This window comes from Corvus hawaiiensis, chromosome 6, assembly GCF_020740725.1.
Source record: "Corvus hawaiiensis isolate bCorHaw1 chromosome 6, bCorHaw1.pri.cur, whole genome shotgun sequence".
Taxonomy (NCBI): domain Eukaryota; kingdom Metazoa; phylum Chordata; class Aves; order Passeriformes; family Corvidae; genus Corvus; species Corvus hawaiiensis.
In genome coordinates this window covers 16326164-16345704 of record NC_063218.1, presented here as the reverse complement: position 1 = coordinate 16345704, position 19541 = coordinate 16326164, and the positions used below count along the sequence as shown (strand labels likewise).

At 38.4% G+C, this 19541-nt stretch overlaps 2 protein-coding genes across 5 annotated transcripts; one reads left to right on the top strand and one right to left on the bottom strand.

Moving 5' to 3' along the window:
* Nucleotides 1–330: 330 nt before the first annotated feature.
* Nucleotides 331–3309, bottom strand: NDUFB1 (NADH:ubiquinone oxidoreductase subunit B1). 4 transcript variants are annotated; one of them, XM_048307236.1, is made up of 4 exons: nt 3163–3204; nt 2063–2120; nt 1761–1905; nt 331–647 (listed from the first exon to the last, which is right to left on the bottom strand). In XM_048307236.1, the coding sequence occupies exons 3-4, from the start codon at nt 1898–1900 to the stop codon at nt 611–613; spliced, it is 177 nt and encodes a 58-aa protein (XP_048163193.1). In that variant the 5' UTR covers nt 1901–1905; nt 2063–2120; nt 3163–3204; the 3' UTR covers nt 331–610. The 4 variants fall into 4 exon arrangements, with proteins under 4 accessions (XP_048163193.1, XP_048163196.1, XP_048163194.1 ...); XM_048307239.1 differs by lacking the exon at nt 2063–2120 and having other exon boundaries at nt 3163–3309; XM_048307237.1 differs by lacking the exon at nt 2063–2120 and having other exon boundaries at nt 1761–1902; nt 3163–3239.
* CPSF2 (cleavage and polyadenylation specific factor 2) lies at nt 3282–19514 on the top strand. The gene is made up of 15 exons (XM_048307235.1): nt 3282–3386; nt 3932–4117; nt 5573–5732; nt 5816–5921; nt 7441–7570; nt 7899–8014; nt 8570–8757; nt 9170–9460; nt 10558–10658; nt 10983–11183; nt 11780–11932; nt 12486–12711; nt 14300–14599; nt 15569–15703; nt 15843–19514. Exons 2-15 carry the CDS (start codon nt 3969–3971, stop codon nt 15933–15935), a joined length of 2349 nt encoding a protein of 782 aa, XP_048163192.1. The 5' UTR covers nt 3282–3386; nt 3932–3968; the 3' UTR covers nt 15936–19514.
* The last annotated feature ends 27 nt before the right edge of the window (nt 19515–19541 follow it).

The window sequence follows — 19541 nt, the reverse complement described above, 5'->3', positions numbered from 1 at the left end:
GGCCGTGCCCGCAGGGAGCGCACGCGCCGCCTGCTCCGCAGCGGCCCCAGGCCCGGCTCTCCCGCACCGCGCTGAGCAGCGCCCGGCAGCGCCCGCTCCTGCCGTGCGCTCACCGGCCGCCTGTCCCTTACACCTTCCTGCTCTGCTCACAAAGCCACAGTACCAAGCCTACAGAGGAAATACAAAAAGAAACTTACCCAGTTTCAATAAAAAAACCGAAACAACTGTCAATCACATTCTGAGTCTATGCAAGTATTCCTCTGAAGGCGAGTTAATGAATTAGCTATCAACACATGGATTCCACACCATACACATCAATAACAACACAAATGATTTTTGCATAGTTTATTCTATAATTCCTCCTCTCCTTTCCAGAGTAGGGGACAAAATTTTCTCAACACTTAAGGACTAATGGAATTCCCGAACACATATCAGTCATGTAATTAAATCAACTTCAAAAAGTAACACTGGAAATTAAACTAGCACTGATGAATTGCAGATATCCTTTACTGTAATATCCTCTCAGGGTAAAAACCATATTCCTGTTCTTTCAATAGGTGAGATAAGATGATGAATCAAACAAAAATGTCTTCCATTTCATCATCAGCTTTTATTTCCACGTCACTTCTTCACCAGGCTTCAACTCTCTGTGTAGAAAAAAAAAAAACCAAGAGAGAAGATACTAAAATTAGTATCTTTCTCTTTAGAATAACTACTAATAAATACATTTATTCAACAATACCTTAATTTTGAGATTTATGTAAAAATTTAACTCTCTGTGCAATTGCTGTCACTTAAAAATCTTTCAGTATTTTGCTCTTTTCTTTCAAAAGCTTCAGTGGATTGAGTCCTCTTAATTTCCATTCATTTAAATGGAAGACAGAACAGCTGACTTCTAAGGAGTTAATAGACTTTTAATTGGATCCAAAATGAAAAATTCTAGTTCTTTTAAACATAATTCAGTACTTCAGTGGAAAGAGAGGTGTGAAAGCAGAAAGGATTTTTACAAGATGCTGACATAGCAGCCCAGCGTCACTAACAAATGTATTAAGAAAAGTGCTAATGTACCAGTGAGGTGGATTATGTCAAAAGCTTTCTTTCTTACTCAAAATTATTTAGATGAGGCTAGAGCAGAAAAAAAAATCCACCGGCAAACTGATAGTAACAGTCCTATCATCCGTCTATGCAACACGATTTCCCCCCTCTTCTTTTATTAATCTGATGATCTAATACAGAATTAGGACTGACACAGATGAGTCCATGCCTGAAGTCCTCTGATGTAAATTCTCCCTGAGAAGTCACAGCCAGAAAACCCAAACTGATCAGGGCATATAATCACATAATTCAGTGAAGAGCTGCCAGTATGTATGTTAATTTTCAAGAACTCGGTTATTATTTCTAAGTAACACACATTCATAAAAAAGATTTTGTTAAAAAGTACTGTGATCATTTTAAATTTAAGAGAGAAAATTAAAACTCAAGCACGGTGTTTCCTGCTGAAGTTTTAGTCAAAATAATGGTTTCCACATTTCATGACCAAGAACTTGACAGCAGCTAATGATCCTTTCCTTCATGAAGATAGCTCCTAAAGACTCAATTTTCAGAGGTTATTACTGACCTCAAACATTTCATGAATGCTTGATATTTTTAGGGCTTTCTTCCCTTTTTTTGGCTATACTTATAACTTTTTTGTAGAAAAGAACCAAGAAGCGCTTTGAAAAATAACTATACGTGTATATAAGAGGCATCATAAAGCAGACCTTTTATATAATAAGCTCTTGTTTCTGAAGGCAGACAATTTTTCATCATTCCATCTGTCCAAATAGCATCCAATCACAAATCCTAAGGGAACAAGGATGTGAACCCAATGGTCACGCACAGCTTGGGCGAAATTCACCATGACTGCTAGAAAGGAAAGCATAACAGGTGTTACTAATAAATCTGCACTTGGAAACTGTTGCATGCTTAGCACCTTTACTCTCACTTACTAGGATTCTACGACATAATACACGAGGGCTATCTAACACTTCCTAGGAGACACATACTGTTCTCAAACCCATACCTGGGTTTCTTAGAAATAATCCTAACTAGCTCTTGGCCCTGGGAAAAAGTCTTTCATCCTAAAACAGGAGAGAAATAGAACATCTCTTTAACTTACCCATTAAAGCAACTCTACAGAAGTCTGCTGTTCTGTAAAACATTAAAAACACTTCTATAACCTGAACTCCTGTAGATGGACAGTTTATTACCTGCCTCAAGTGTCAGAGACAAGTTGTATGTTTAGTGGGAAGCTGAGAGATAAGAAAGGACGTTTCTAAAATAAGGAAGAACGTTTCTAAAATAAGGAAAACATTTCTAAAATCACGGAATGACAGAATCTTTAGGGTTGAAATGGACTTCTGGAGGTCATCCAGTCCAACCTCTCTGCCAAGGCAGGGTAACCTGGAGCAGGTGACACAGGAATGCGTCCAGGTGGCTTTTGAATGTCTCCAGAGAAGGAGACTTCACGACCTCCCTGGGCAGCCTGTCCCAGGCACCCTTAATTTATAGAAATTCTTCCTCGTCTTGAGGCGGAACTTCTTGTGTTTTAGTTTATGGCCATTGCGCCTTGTCCTGTCGCTGGGCACCACTGAAAAGACTCTGGCACCATCCTCTTGGCACCCGCCTTTGAGATATTTACATGCGTTAATGAGATCCCCTCTCAGCCTTCTCTTCTCCAGACTAAAGAGGCCCAGCAAACCTTTCCAACCCAACCAAAGCCTTCTAGATTAGGGAATTACACGCGACACCAAAGACGTCTGTCACACACTGCCGCGGGCTCGGAGCCCCGAGGGCGGACACCGCCGCCGCTGCCGCCGCGGCCGCTGTGGGGCGGCCACACAGCCCCCCCTGCGGGAGCGGCGGGAGGAGCTGCCCGGGCCCGGGCGCTGACCGGCGACACGGCCCCGCCACCGCCCGGCTCAGCCGCCTCCGGCCTGCCCGGGACCCCGACCGCCCCTCCAGGGGCAATAGCGCCATAAAGCCCCACGGCTGAGGGCCGCTTCCGCCTGCTGCCGCGTCCCGGTCGGAGGGGTAGGGGAGAGGGCAAGGCGCTCCCAAGGAGGTCTGACAGCAGTTCCGCCCTCCACGCCGCTCCCGCCCCACGCGCGACCCCGCCATTACCGCTGCTCGCGCCGCCGCCGGGACCCGCAGCGGCCGCGCCAAGGGCACCAGAACGGGCGGGCCGGGAGAGACCACGGGCTGCACAAGGGCGGGGGAGGAAGGCCCTCCCCCCGGCGGGCTCGCTGTGGTGTCTCCCGCTACCCTTCCGCCTGCTGCCCCTCCTTCCCGCCTCCCGCAAAATGGCGGCGAGCGCGGCACGGGCTGGGGGTGGTTGAGGGCAGCAGGTATCCGCTCTTTCACACCATTCTCCTCTTCCCCGTTGTTTTCCTCGTCTCGGACTGGAGTGGGTGCAGGGCTCGCCCCCCGTGACGCTGTCCCCGCCCGGCGAGGCTCGCCCCGTCAGGCCAGGCCTGGGCGCCGGGGCCCGGTGGGACGCTGGAGCCCCGGAGCCCCCGCGCGGACGCCCCGGCCCGCCCCGCGCTGTGCCCCTGGTCGGGCAGGCCCTGGGTTTGAGAGTCGCGGCCCTGGATGTGCCATCTCTGGGTGTCCCCATCCAGCTCTGTGAGGCTGCTGTTGACTGTGCTGCTCCGAGGGATCCTCTTTTTAATTATTCTTAATGTATATTGTAAAAAACAACCCCACCACTTCCTAAAACAGAAGACCTGCAACGGTCGAATGTTAACATCTGGGACTTACTTGGTATCCAGCAGCTCTATTGAGCAGTACTAATACCGTTAGCCTGCGTATTTTCAGGAATATGTAAAGCTAGATCTAAGTAAATGGACTTTTTCTTTGTGTTAGTCAATGAAACATTTTGTCCCCCACACAGATTAGTTCTTTTGGAGAGTAAGCACTTGGAGAGGAAAATGACATCGATTATCAAGTTGACTACGCTGTCGGGGGTGCAGGAGGAATCTGCCCTTTGCTATCTGTTGCAAGTAGATGAGTTTCGTTTTCTTTTGGACTGTGGCTGGGATGAAAACTTTTCTATGGATATTATTGATTCTCTGAGGAAGTAAGTAGTTCAGTTCGTGCACCTTTTTTTAAAATAGGTCTTGGCCTGTCTTGAAAGTTGTAGAAATTCCATGCAGTGGTATAATGTATGGTGTTGCTAAATCCAAAATTGTTCTTTGTTTTGTGTGTGTTTTACCTGAAGGGAATCACACTGCTGAAACATTTCCCGCAAAAACTTGGGGTTTTTTTCTTGTCGGTCCAGTGAGTTGTGTCTCTTAACTGTAATTCTCAAACTGTTCCATGTTTGTTTTGGCTTGGATAGTTTGTTTGGTTTTTACCGTCGTAAATGTGACACAGTTTGTGGGAGACTGGCTCTCAACTAATTTAGAACAGTTAACTAAGTTTAAAATGGGAGAGGAAGCCCTAGTGTATGTAGGCTGAATGCAAAGCGGTTCAACTCTTGCCTCCTGTTTCAAGTTGAATGGACTGTCAGGAAAATGCCTTCTGTCAGTTCACCAGCCCTGCAAAGTGAAAAAACCCTATAAACCAAAATCTCTCTAGACTTTTATATTGGACGTCTGCAGGTGTACAGCAAGGAGCTGTGTTTCGGTTAGAACCGAAACACAGAAATTTGGGAAAGAAACTAAGCTTTTTGATACTAGTTTTATAGCACTGACACACTTGCAGTGTTTGGAATCTTTTAACTGAGGATTGTTAGGTAGTAAGGATAATTTATAAAATTTTTCAAGTGTCTTATCTGAGAAGCAATTAGATAAAATTCCCTTTTTCATAACAGCCATTGAGAAGAATGTGTGTGCCCCACTTCCTGTGCAAGGGAACAAAAAGCTGTCAGACCAACTTGTATTTTCATTGGTGAAATACATATGGTTTATGCCCTCAAGTTTTTCAATTATGATACATAGAAAGGTTTTAGTCTGAGTTCTAATTTTATGCAACACTTTGCAAGAAAAAAAATTGTTTTCAAAAGTAATAAAATCCCCCAAATGGATATGCTACTTTTCTTAAACAATATGTTTGATCTTTTCTATGTTTAAAGAAATATATTTTGATTTGATGTTTATTAGTCTGAGGATTATTGTGTATTTGGTCCTGTTACTTGGTTCTTTCTCATGAGAAGAAAAAGTTGTAGTCTGTTTCCAGTTGTATAAACAATTTGTAGCACATCTGTGCTGATAGGATTTTTGGTCCCTCAGTGACTTTCTGGTGTCCACATACTTGCTAAGGTCTTCTTCATTAGGAGTTTGATGTGAAACTTACGTCTTCCAGATCTTAAAATTACGCTTTCTGAAATCACTTGTGTTTTTAAGTACTTGAACATTAGGAAACACCTATAACTTTTAATTATGATTTTTAAAACTGTTCCAAACCTTGAAAGGTTGAAGTTTCATTGTTTGGCATTCAGACTGTGTATGTATTCTCAAAATAGCCCTAACAGGAGATACGCAAAACCATACAGAACTCCTTTCAATGGCTTTTGTTTGCCCTCTTTTTACAGGCATGTACACCAGGTTGATGCTGTTCTTCTTTCCCACCCGGATCCTCTACACCTTGGTGCACTTCCTTATGCAGTTGGAAAAATGGGATTGAATTGTGCCATTTATGCAACTATTCCTGTATATAAAATGGGACAGATGTTTATGTATGATCTCTACCAGGTATGTTTAAGTTGATATTTTCATACACAACATCTTTGTTATGGTGGAGTGTTTGAATGCTCTGTACCTCTTTGTTGTTTTAGTCCCGTCATAATACTGAAGATTTTACACTCTTTACATTGGATGATGTAGATGCGGCCTTTGATAAGATACAACAGCTGAAGTTTTCTCAGATTGTGAACTTGAAAGGTAAAGTTGTCACCAAAGCCTCAAGAAATTACTTCTAGTGAAAGGCAATAGCAATAGAGTAGTTAAGAGTTAAAGTAACTTTTTTAAAGGGAGTATGTTCTGAAATACTGTGTGTTTTGCAGTGCTGAATTCATTAGCCCATATCAGCCTGTATCAGCTGAATTGTTTGCCTCAGCAATTGTATCTAGAAATGGATAGAATATTCACTTAATGCGGAGGAGGTAATGCCAAAGAATGTTTAGATGTTTGTTTCTCTTATGTGTTTTTGTAGCTTTTCTTGAAATTTACTCATGTCTGTTAAAAGCATTTACTTACGTCTAGTGGTAGATACCTCAGAACTGTTCATAAGCAGTAACACAAGGGAAAACTTTCTAGAGCAGGTTGCAGAGATGAAGTTACAGCATGTAATGGGGATTTAATGGGGAGATCTTCACTGACTCAGATCATATTCAGTATAGCTTATTGCTGGGACCTGTAGCAACCAGACAATCAGCAGCTTTCCACTCGTGTTGAATGTAAAGATCAGAATGAAATAAAAACTCTCTTCTTGAACAGAGACAGATACAAGCTGACCACCAGCAGTTTGTCTCTGAAGTATTTCACAGGTTCATGAATAGTGCTGCCAAAATACTTTACCTTCTTATTTGTAAAATAGAAAGAGGATGTTACCCTTGAAAGACTGTAGGCCCCTTTTCAAGATAGTTGTAGCAAGGCTATGTTTGTGCTGGCAATTTTTACATCTAAAGAGTCATTTTAGTGTACAACTTTTTTAAAACAACCTACTTCTTTTATATTTAATGGAGGTGATTTGAAAAGACTCGATGGAGGCATTTAAGAAGATAATGTATGTTGAATTATTAATTATTACTGTGCACTTCATGCAGCAGAGTCAGTGAGTAATTGTCGTGGGTGGTCTCATTTTAATCTGACAAAGATACAGGCTGGTATCAGTGACAGGGAGCAACAGTGCATTTTAAAAGTGCATCAGGTGCTGAAAAGTTCTGTTATCCCTGACTGCAGCACATGAACACCTTTCCTGCTATGGTTTGGCTTGTGTTTGTCATTCAGTAAAGCTTCCGGGTTGTGTAATTTATATAAGTTTTTCTAAGTACCTCAAAAGTGAATGATACAATAAACATTTAGAGTTGGCCCAGAGAGGGTCCTGGCTTTCATCAGCGTGCTTGCTTTCTTGTGATGTGTTTTTTATATAATTTATTGTTTACGTTACAGTGTTGTTGTGTTACTTTACAGTGCCTCTGAGTATCAGTGTGAGATGGAGGGAAGAAGTGATCTTTGCTTTAGTTTCTTTATTCTGGAGGAAATATAAAAGTGAATTGCAAATTGTTTTGACGTTACTGGTTAGATGGGAAGGACAGATATTACTGCTTTTTCATACTTCATTTGACTTTTTTTTCTCAGCAGTAATTTAGGCATTCAGTTGTTTAAAGTTACTATCTCTTGTTCAGAGTAATGGATTATAATATGTGTAATCTACCTAAAATACTGAAAACCTTTGTAGGCAAAGGACATGGTTTGTCAATCACACCATTGCCAGCTGGTCACATGATAGGAGGCACAATTTGGAAGATTGTCAAGGATGGGGAGGAAGAAATTGTTTATGCCGTTGATTTCAACCACAAGAGGGAGATGTAAGTTCAACATAGCAATGTATAGTTCTTAGCTGTGTTAGGTGTGTATCATTTAGTGGGTGATAAAGAGGTGTGGAAGCAGAAGTGCATTTCCAGTTCTAATAAGACCACTAATTTCATGTGCATCTAGATTAATCAGTTTGAAGCAAGCATTAGCTCTGGGTTTCTTTATTCCATTCATTTTTATTTATTTGTAAATTTGAAGCAGGAAGCTTTCAGTAGCTGAGTAATTTGATTTCTGTACATGCAAATATCTGGAAGCTAGCTGCCTTATTTTTTCTTTTAAAATAGAAATTAAAAAAACTGAGATTTTGCCTTTTTTCCACAGCCATCTGAATGGATGTTCCTTGGAAATGTTGAGCAGGCCTTCATTGCTTATTACAGATTCATTTAATGCTACTTATGTACAACCCAGGAGGAAGCAAAGGGATGAACAGCTGCTGAGTATGTATTGTTTGGGCTTCAAAAATATCAGTAATGTGGTTTATTAGCCACTATAAATGATTTTTCTATGAGAAATTCATCAGCATTTAAACTTAAGAACCCTTATTAAAATGTAACAAGTTTTGAATTACTCTTTTCTGATGATCCTGATCCTGTGAGTTAAATGTTTTCCTAACAACAGTGAACTGTATTTGAAAACAGGATATTTTACCCAGTATCCGTAAATCTCTTCAGGGATTTTTAAATTACTCTCCGCAGCACTTTCTTTTTTAAAACTCCATTTTACTTTTTTTTTTTTTAATTAAAAAAAGACAAAAGAAATAAGTACCAAGGCAGAGAGATCTTCAGAGCTACTGAGGAAACTCCAGCTCCCTTTAATTTTGGTGGAAGTGTGGATTTGGATCTCCTTTGAAGTTTCATTTGTTTCGGTATTCAGTATGCTTTTGAATATGATTGCTAGTGTCATATAACAAACAAAAGCCCCAAGCCACACCACAAACCTAACTTTGGTTCAAAGTATAAGTAGGTTTTTGTTTTGTTCTTAATTCTTCTTAGCTAATGTTTTGGAGACATTACGAGGTGATGGAAATGTATTAATAGCAGTGGATACAGCGGGCAGAGTTCTGGAGCTTGCTCAGCTTCTTGATCAGATCTGGAGAACAAAAGATGCAGGATTAGGAGTCTACTCTCTTGCTCTTTTGAATAACGTCAGCTACAATGTGGTGGAGTTCTCTAAATCTCAGGTTTGTTTTGATTTTAAAATCCAATTATGAAGTGTAATGAAACATTTATGCAAAAGCATTTCGTTTTAATGGTAAAAAATGGCAAAGTGCTGGGGGAGTGTCCTTATTCTGTAGTGCATGTTTGTGTCTCAGCTCTTTTGATCAAGTAACACAGAGTCCAGTTCTGATAGTGGGCATGTTTCTTGACACTGATTTCTGGTTTTATGATAAGACTTGTTAGCATAGTTTTTAGTTGTTAAAAATGAGAACTTAAAGTACTTGTTTTGGTGTTGGTTATGCTCAATGTTATTTCTACACCTGCTGAGAAATACTGAAGTAATCATGGGCATATTGCATCTTGTACTTCATATCAGGCTTGTACTGTTGAAGAACTTGTATTCATATAGGTAACTTTCTCTAATACATGTTTTAGGTTGAATGGATGAGTGACAAGTTGATGAGGTGCTTTGAAGACAAAAGAAATAACCCTTTTCAGTTCCGCCATCTCTCCTTATGTCACAGTCTGTCTGATCTGGCTCGAGTGCCTAGTCCAAAAGTTGTTCTTGCCAGTCAGCCTGACTTGGAGTGTGGGTTTTCTAGAGATCTTTTCATTCAATGGTGCCAGGATTCCAAAAACTCTATAATTTTAACTTACCGCACTACACCTGGAACATTAGCACGATTCCTGATTGATAATCCTTCTGAAAAAGTTATAGATATTGAGGTAAGAGTTGTCTCTATAGCTCTAAGTTTTTGTTATGGGCCATCTGGGGTCATATGGGCAAAACTGAACATAGTTTCCGTTTTGATCTTCTGAAAATTCTTCTAGTGGTGGAGAGAAACCTGAAATCAGTGTATGGCATATTTATTAAATTGTGGATAAATTTACATAAAAATAGGTCTGTTAGTGAGAACTGTAAGATGCTTTTTCATAGTGTGGCAAAATTAGTACTCCATAGACCTGAGCATGAAGCTCCTTTTAAATATTTAGACAACCCTTACCTTTGTGTTTTTATTATAATAGAAAAAAATCTGCTTGCAGTTGATGTACGGATCACCACATATGATGGGTTAGTCTTGCTGGAAAATACTCCAGGTTTGGGTCAGGGGAGAAGCAAGTCAAGTTAGTATAATACATGCCACCAGGATTAGAAAGATAAGTAAATGCTGGAAATTAGGAGACAATTAATTGCTATTCATGCTTTCAAATTGTTTTTAATAATCTCTACACCTGTATCTACTTCTTTCTGGTACACACTGTTAATATATGGAAGTCCCTGTGATTGCAGTGATTATTTCAATACTGATGACGCAGCTTTATTTTAGTTTTAGATTGGATTGAAAGCATTGAATTACAGTGTTAGATTATCACTAGAATTCAGTTTATTCAGAGTGACCTGTACTCAGAAAACAAGAGACAAAATCTACTATTGTTTTGCCAGCTAGGATGACTTTTCCAGCTTCTTTTGGGTTGATGTTAATGATAGAAAAACTAAAAACCACTGCTCATCTAAGAGTATTTGCCTTCACTTACTGAAGAGATATTTCCCGAAGACATTTTCAGAAATTTCTGGGAAGTTTAGTTGATTTTAGTATTTTTAGAAATGCTTTCCTTTTAAAGTAGACTATACTAATTAACACTATCATGATGTTGCCATGCCAAGGTGCCGCATGTTTGTCATAGTCTTGTCTTGTATGTGACATACAATTTATACTTGCCCTTGATACCAAAGTACAAACATTCTTGTCAACAGCATGTCAGAGAAGTATTAAAGTTGTGTCAGCTACTCACAATAAAATTAATTTTAATTCTATCTGCAGTTGAGAAAACGTGTCAAGTTGGAAGGAAAAGAACTTGAAGAATACCTAGAAAAGGAGAAACTAAAGAAAGAAGCAGCTAAGAAGTTAGAGCAGTCTAAAGAGTAAGTGTGTTTGCTCATTCGGCTGTTATGATCAGAGTTGAGATTATTCTGCTCCTTCAACTCTTTACAGGGATAAATGAAAATTATAGTTTCAGTAGACTTTTCTGAGGGCACTAAGGAATCAGGAGTGGTTGTTTTTAATCTGTTGTTCTGATAGACCCAGTTTCATCTGCCTTTTGTCTGTGAGCTCTTTTTCAGACACATAAACTGCCCTTGGCCTTGGTTAGTGTTATGTCAGCTGTTATTTTCAGGTCAGTGTGTTTATGTAATATGAAACTTGAAAAAAAAGAAGAAGTGCTAGGTTTTTTTGGAATGTCATTTCAGGGCAGATATCGATTCCAGTGATGAGAGTGATGCTGAAGAGGATATTGATCAGCCAACTTTACATAAGACCAAACATGATTTGATGATGAAAGGTGAAGGTAGCCGGAAAGGAAGTTTCTTCAAACAGGCAAAAAAATCTTACCCAATGTTTCCAGCTCCTGAAGAAAGAATTAAATGGGATGAATATGGTGAAATTATCAAGTATGTGGTGGTAATGTATACTAATGTAGTATCTCTGAAATAACCAAAAACTAGAAGGAATTAAAATCAACATTTTGTCTCTTTTGCAGCATTGTTATATGCTCTTCAAACTGCTAAGTCTTACAGGAAGCTTATGATAGAATTGAAGCTGCAGAGTGCTGATCCCCACTGTTGTGTTCACACCTCTTAGGATGCATTTTTACTCCAGGCTTTTTTTTTTTTAAATCGTATGAGATAGAAGATTTAAAATTCTTTTAACCTGACTTTTTTGTGCTTTAAATTACACTTAATGTTAAATTTGTGAGGTGAAAAAACACTGTTCATCCTAGCAAAATCTAGTGATATTCCTTTGCATAAGGAATACTTGCTAGAAATGCTTGATTTGCTAGTATTTCATAAGTTATTCAAGTTTTTTTTTAAGATAGGAAAGTCATATTTTCCAAATCAGCTCTGTTCAAGTATGGAAATACTGAAGGCAGATGTAGTAACGTTGTTGTTACAAAAGGATTTTAGTAGTAATAGTCAGCACTGTTTGTTTTTATATTAGGTAGTGCTTCAGTTTTACTCTAAAAAGCAAAATGCCTTTCATTCTTTAGACCTGAGGATTTTCTAGTTCCAGAACTTCAAGCAACAGAAGAAGAAAAAAGCAAATTAGAGTCTGGTTTGACAAATGGAGAGGAGCCTATGGACCAGGATTTATCAGATGTTCCTACCAAATGTATTTCTGCAACAGAATCTATGGAAATTAAGTGAGTGACTTTGTTCTCGTCAGTTCTCCTAGAATGGTGTCATGGTTACAGTGCAAATTGGGTAAAAGGCTAGCTTGGATTTAAGAAAGTGGGAAAGGTCTTGATTTTCGTTTATTTTTTTCCCCAAGCTAAGCTGAATTTTACTAGTCTTTCTGGGAGCACACAACAGTCTTACGGTTCCCCACTCTTAAGAAATGTGGTTTGTTCCCTGTCTTGTGGAGACAACTGGAAGAAGTAGAAGAAATAATACAATAGTGTGTTAGCATAGATACATATGTTTTGTTAAAAGGATAACATATTCAAATATGCTTCTTTCATGGATAACTTATTTTTTTGAAAACTGTGTAAGTGAATTTTGTGAATGTATAGTGTTAAATACACGCACACTAATATTTGACAGCTGTATTTTACAGATCCGTAATACACCTTGTACTGACAGCTTTTGTTGATGTAGAATAATTAAAAAATGTCTTAATGAAGTATTTTGGAACACTAAGAGGTTTAATCTTTTAAACTAAAACATATTATTCTTGGATTTCTCAATTCAAACTAGAGCCAGAGTTACATACATTGACTATGAAGGACGTTCAGATGGGGACTCAATTAAAAAAATTATTAACCAAATGAAACCAAGACAACTGGTCATTGTCCATGGACCGCCTGAGGCCAGTCAGGACCTTGCAGAATGTTGCAGAGCTTTTGGTGGAAAAGATATTAAAGTTTACATGCCCAAACTTCATGAAACTGTAGATGCTACAAGTGAAACTCATATTTACCAGGTAAGGTGCTGGAATTTTAGTTGTGTAACTACTGTGGACTGTAGTAGAGCTGTATGGGCAGAATGTAATTTGCCCTCTGCTCTTTGGGAGGGGAGAGGTGGTACTAGCTGTACTACCTGTGTGTACAGTTAGTTTTGTGTGATCAAGGCATTGGTAGTGTTTTTCTGTCTTCTAGACAAGCATTCTCCTGATGCTTATTATTCATATTCATTCTCCTGATGCTTATTATTCATTTGAAAGCTTGAATGTGAGATCAGTGTGTAGTGCAGAAGGCAATGTTCATGTCCACAGGGACATCAGTTTGCTTTGTTGAAGGATTTATAAATTTATAATACCTAAATTTAGAATACCATTGTATACTAGCTGCAATTCAGGATTCTCTTTGGAATCTGAAATGGAGCCTTAAAGAGCTAGAAAATAAAAATTCTTGATACTTAAATAGTACCTAAGACTGAACATGTAAAGTTAGGAGCAAGTTAATGATAAAAACAAGACACGCATACCCCCAAAAACTTAATGTGATGATTCTTGGAAAGTGAGGTTATGATGATGTATTGCTCTGTATTTGCCATGAAAATTAAATGCAATATATTAAGTTATAAATAAGACATAACTTGTGTGAATTGTGTGAAAATTGTGTATGGTCCCAATTAAATTTTTGAAGTTGTTTAGAGGGAAGTCTTTCACAAGCACTTTTGCAGTAGTCATTTATTCCTTTGTTCTTTTAAAGTTAGTAGAAGAACATTGGTAGAATTGTTGAAAGAGGTACTTCTCTTTCTTTCCAGAGAAAAGTGTTACTCTCTAGGAAGTAAAAAAAATCATTATTAAAAATCATCTAGTTATGAGAGCCTTAAAACAGCATGTTTTCTGCATTTGGTTTGTTGGTTGTTGGGGTTTTCTTGCTTTTTAAAACGGTAAGAGAGTGGGCTGTGCTGTAGATGGGTGGGTCGTTGGTAGTTGTGTCTTTCACACAGTTGCAGCCTTGATTGCACTGTGGGAATCATGGACCTTCTAATGTGCATAACAATCTCTAAGAGTAGAGCTTTATTTAAAGGATTAAAGTCCTAGAGTCCACCAGAGGAATCAGGGTACGGACACTTAAAAGTCTCATATTTACAACATCTTCTCTTACAATAAAATATGAATGATAATTTTTTTGGAGGGTTGAAATTTGGAACTATTCATCAATAACCTAATTGTAGCTATAGAAACTTTCTCTGAATTTGCTAAGGCCAACCGAGGGACAGCTTGGCTGGAAAAAAGGTTCCTGGTTTTTAAAAGGAAATGATTGCTCTTGCTGTAAATTTGACTCGGGTTTGCAGTTCTGTAGGTTCTTTTGTTATTTTAGCCAAGATGAGAGAGGTGTTGATCTCTGCTGCTTTTTAAGTTGTGATACGAGTGTTACACATATTAAATTTTAAAGTATCTTGCCTCGGTGATACCAGTTCCTTCCTTTCTCTCCACAAGAGTGCATGAACCAAACCCATTGGAGAGACAGTGAAGAGAAACTTGCTAATCTTTAATGCTTGAAGTAAGAACTCTGTATTTTTCATGAAACTAATAGTACTTTTATTTTTGTGCAACCCAGGTCAGGTTGAAAGATTCTCTTGTCAGCTCTCTTCAGTTCTGTAAAGCCAAGGATGCCGAGTTGGCTTGGATAGATGGTGTTCTGGACATGAGGGTTTCAAAAGTGGATACTGGAGTTATTCTGGAAGAGGGAGAGTTGAGGGAAGACGAAGACTTAGAGATGCAAGTGGACGTGCCTTCTTCAGACTCAAGTGTGATTGCACAACAGAAGGCCATGAAAAGCCTCTTTGGTGATGATGACAAGGAGATGTGTGAGGAGAGTGAGATCATTCCTACTTTGGAACCTCTGCCACCTCATGAGGTACAGAAATGATGCTGGTCTGGATTTCTTTTACAAAGACCTCTGTATTCATTTGTCTTTTGCTAGTGCTTAGAGGTTGATACTGTGATCTTACTCAAATGAAAGCCTAACTGAAACTGGGTTTTCATGTTTGGGTTTCTCTTTGTTAACCCAGTGCTGTTCTTTGTTCAGCTTTTATGCTTTTCAGTGAGGATGATCTTTTGCATGCATTAACAGTGCCTAGCATACAGTATCATATATTTATGAAGATAAGATTTTAATTAGCGTGTCATATCTGTAATTAGTACTTGCAGACAGAGAAATTAGTTGGTGTTAGTCGCTTTTGGATTTTATAATGTTTTGTTAATGCTATGGAAAATATTTCATATACTTGAGATACAGATCTTTGACATTCATATGTCTGCTTCTATAGTAGTGATTTGAGAGTTCATTACATTTATCTTTTCTACAAATTTACCCTTACTCTTAAAATATTTTGCATTTTAGGAAATATTGTTTTATCTTTCTCTTGCATGATTCCAGTACTTTTTAATCCTAGAGTTGCTTTTTAAGATTCTCTGTTTCACAGTCCTAAATGTAGTCTGTTCTGGGAGCTGGACAACTATGGAGACAACTCTAAAGCCTGTTCAGATTAATGACAACCATCATAGCACCCTGTACTGATCAGCAGTACAGCTCACTGCAGCTCAGTCCCTGACATAGCATGGCTTGGAAGAGGGATCTTCATTGTCAGCTTTCCATTTGTCTTCAATATGTGCGCAAAGAAAAAACTTTTGCTTTGCCTGATGGGTAACTTCTAAGGCCTTTCAATCCTGAAGATATATTGCTGCAGGTGAACAGAAATAGAGCCAATCTTCTAATTTAGAGTCCTTTAGTTGAGGCCGCACTGCTGCCTATGCAATAATGAGATCTTTGGCAAAATGTAAGGTGTTAAATAGAAGTAGTAAAATTGTGTGTGTTGTTTTGAAGGTTCTTGGACATCAGTCTGTGTTTATGAATGAGCCAAGACTGTCTGACTTCAAGCAGGTTCTCTTGCGAGAAGGTATACAAGCTGAATTTGTAGGAGGAGTGCTTGTGTGCAACAACCTGGTGGCTGTCCGCAGGGTAGGTCTTCTGTATCTTAATCTCTTCGGCAAATAATATTATAATATGTATTATTTTAGTAATAAATTAAAATATTATTTTAATAATAAGTTCCTCATTCGTGTAAAGATAATAAATTGAAACATGTCTTTTGTTTCAGACTGAAACAGGGCGCATTGGATTGGAAGGCTGCCTCTGCCAGGACTTCTATAGGATAAGAGACCTTTTATATGAACAATACGCTATTGTCTAAGGAAAGTGCTGCAAAGGTGTTTTCACTTGAACTTTTACAGACAATGGAGGTTTCTCCCAGTTCTGACTTTTTGTAGTTTTCTAATTTATACAGGGAAATCTAATTCATAAAGAAAAATTAGCTGCCATGAACATGTAAGTAACTGCTATTGTTGTTCATAAATCTATTGGTACATTCCATGTAGTTGACTCTTAAACTGTTACAACTTGGCATCTCCCACATAACACATTTTAAATGAATCTATGAACACTTCTCAGGAAAGGTTCAATTTGTGAGGGCATGTTTTGGTTTCACAGATTTCCTGCCAAAGAGTACAAAATATGTAAAAGTCATTTTTTCTGTTCTAAAATAAGATGGGATAAAGAACTTTGGTTTCTTTGGTTTTCTTCATTTTGGTTTCTGTGTGGTTGTTTTTGGTTTCGGTTGTTTGGGGGTTTTTTTAGTAAGTTTGATTTGGGAAACAGTCTCAAATATTTTCATCTTCTGTTTTTAATTTGAGGTTAGTTGAAGTACATTATTAACAGCACACTTAAAGCTAGACTACCTAAAGTTTCCCCAGTGTTAATCTGGCTGCATCTTAATGCTGTATCTGTTCCATCTTACTGATTTGTTCTGAAACAGCATTTCATATTCTATATGAAAGTATTAATCTGCAAGATAAAAAAATTACTTGGGCAATTACTCTAGGAAGATTGGATGATATTTTCAGGCAGTTTAAAATGCAGTAATTGTGCTTCAAAGTAACTTCTGCACAAACTTACAGAATTTGTAACTCCTAGCTCTTGCAAAATTATGCCAATTGTAAAACATTTTCCAAGTTCTGATTTTAATACTTTTCAAAGTCTAAAGCCTTTATCCATGCACTGCTGTTTGTTCAGAGTCCCATGACCCAAGTTCAAGAAGATCTTTTCTCTTGAAATCTGCATTCATGTGATGTATTTAATAATTTTGTGCCATGTTCTGTTCTAGTTGACAGTGAGACTTATTGTAGCTGCTGATGCTAGGAATTGACCTTCCTTTTTAGGTGAGGATAAGCACAGTTTTGAGTTCATTAATTTCTCAGAAATTAACTTATGAAAACAAATGGCCTCTTGAGTTTGTTTAATCCTTTTCTTCCCTGTCCATGTGTGAAACACCAGCTTTGGCAGTGGAGGGTTGTTTGCTTTTTTATATCAAACAGCAATGTAATATATGCTCTTTGTGTGTATGCTTAAATAAAACCTTTTGAAAAAGTGGCAAAAAATAGCCCTGTGGGCTATCAATGGAAAGCTAATTAACTTTGTCATTCATTCTCAACAAAAATTTTCTATCTGATCTACAGACTATTCTGTTTAAAATAGTAACTTATAAGTGAAGACTGTGTTAAACATCTGGTAGAACTATATACTAGAAATGTAAAAAACTTGAAAATGTAATGTGGAGTGAGAATGTATTTTCTTACACAAAGAAAAGCTAAGGATAACTAGATGGCTCAGTTTTCTGGGTTTTTTTCTTAACAGTCTAGAAAAATGTGTATTTCCCTTATATTGGCAACCAGAACCTCTTAGAAATGCTCTCATTTTGTAGCAATGCTATGTAAATCTATATGATGCTGAACACTTGTTGCTGAATACTATTGTATTACTATTGTTGCTGATACTAGTGAACTTTTATAAAGTGAGTTACTTTGTACATAATCATATTGGCCTAGGACTTTTACCTTGAGGGCTTAGGATGGGATTACATACACCTGCATGGAATATACTAATAAAGAAAAAACCCCTTAGGAAGTAAAAAATAGTGCTGTTTTTAAGAAAAAGATAAAGACAACACAGTGTGATCATAAACCTTTCTATCAGTTTTATTTGTTTTTCTAACCTACTGATACAAATCCAGCTAAGGTCAACAAAATTTTAGTGTTATCAGTCACTAAATTCTAGTGTGTGCTGACAGAGACCCCCAAATTAGTGCTATCACTGAGGAAAAGTCTCAAGTATAAGCAAAACAGCTAACTGCTTATTTTAGTCTATTCAGCATAAGGGTGGCTGAAGTGTGAAATCACACCTAGGAAGCTGGCATGCAAGGTGACAGTAGTCAGCTGAGTGCTGGGACTGGAGTTCTGGACATCTGTAGAAAATGCATCACAGGCTGTACTGGTGCTGTGGGGCAGGTGTGCTCCTCAGTTGTGCATGCAGTGCTTGTAAGCAGTGTGCAGCTGAAGCCAATGCCCATTAATTTTGCCTATTCTGCTGTCAGTTCCCTGATACGTTCTTAACTATGATTTGCTTTAGACAGTAATTGAACTTCTCTGTATAATTTTCAGAGTTACTAGTCAGGTTCTTGTTTGTATTTGAACTAAAAGATTAATTTCTGCTTACCTTCACAAAATGTCAGTGCTGCCACGATCTGTAAGTTGTATTTTCTGACTTCTGTGTTTTCTTCATTAACAGTAAAAATGTGACAAGGAGTACCATTTCTTATTCGCTAATCTGTTGCCCTTGAGGGTAAGAACATTACCGTCAAACCTAGTTTTGGTGTTCACCAGTTAAAAATATTTCCTTCCAAGGCTCCTGGATAGTTCAAATTCCTCAGATAAGAAGAGCCAAGGGTATGTGGAGACACAGGAAGGGTGGAAACTTGCCGCCTTCCATCCCCAAAGTCTGTAGTACTTGTGGGTAAATCCTAGCTCTTGTAGTCTCTTCTTCCTGTACCTCTGTAGTAGAATGTGAAGACATGTTTTGAAAGATTAAGGGAATGCAGAAGCAGAATTCTAATGATAAAAAAATAATTCTAGCATTAATTATTATGCTGTTCCTATTATCAAAACATAGCTTAATTTATAACCCTGAGTTAAATAACATTGTTTGTGACAGTTTAATTTTTAATCATTTTACTTCGACAATATGAAGTGAAGGTGAAGTGAAGCTGAAAATCTTCTCCATCCTTCAACAATATTTAGACTTAACCAGATCCACTTCTTAAAATATGCTCTAAATGGAAAGGTAGGGTGCCCAGCATTCTGTCAGAGTTAATAGTCTTGTGACAGCATTTGAGATCTGCTTGCTGCTACAACTTGCTTGGAAATATAGGGATTTTCCCATATATCTGCTTGCTTTTAATTGGGGTCAAATGCTATTCATTAGGAATTAACAAGCAGAGACAGCCTTCCTCCCCACCCTCCAATCTAAATAATTTTTATAGATGGTCGTACTCTAAACCACTTGTTTTGTACAGAATCAAGATTTCTTTGATAAGGCATGACATGTATTAATACTACAGGTAGGAAGGGGGAGTGTTTTGCCTGGGGTAAACACTTAAACATGGTTCTGGGCAGGACAGGGTTAATTTTTTGCAGCAGCCAGGAAGGGCGTGGCCAGGACCCAGAGGTTATTCTGTGCCACCTCAGGTCATTTTCCAAGAATGGGGAAGGGGTGGCTTCCTGCTCGGGTATTGTTGGGCTCCCTTTGGTGTAGGGGTGAGCATTTGCATGGGAATCGTTCACTTCCCTCATACACTTTTGTTACTGGCATTGTTGCTATTACTGTTCATTTTCTTATTTCATTGCTGTTTCTGGTAAATTGTTCTTATCTTAACCCATGATCTTCACATTTTGTGACTCCAGTTCTT

What these genes read in the sequence shown, in the direction of transcription:
- NDUFB1 (XM_048307239.1), bottom strand. Translation starts at nt 1,900, where the DNA reads ATGGTGAATTTCGCCCAAGCTGTGCGTGACCATTGGGTTCACATCCTT. An exon ending in AAGAGCTTATTATATAAAAG is followed by an intron (nt 648 to 1,760) that starts GTCTGCTTTATG and finishes TTTTCTACACAG; the next exon opens with AGAGTTGAAGCCTGGTGAAG.
- CPSF2 (XM_048307235.1), top strand. Translation starts at nt 3,969, where the DNA reads ATGACATCGATTATCAAGTTGACTACGCTGTCGGGGGTGCAGGAGGAA. An exon ending in TGGAGTTCTCTAAATCTCAG is followed by an intron (nt 8,758 to 9,169) that starts GTTTGTTTTGAT and finishes TACATGTTTTAG; the next exon opens with GTTGAATGGATGAGTGACAA. An exon ending in AAAAAGTTATAGATATTGAG is followed by an intron (nt 9,461 to 10,557) that starts GTAAGAGTTGTC and finishes TTCTATCTGCAG; the next exon opens with TTGAGAAAACGTGTCAAGTT.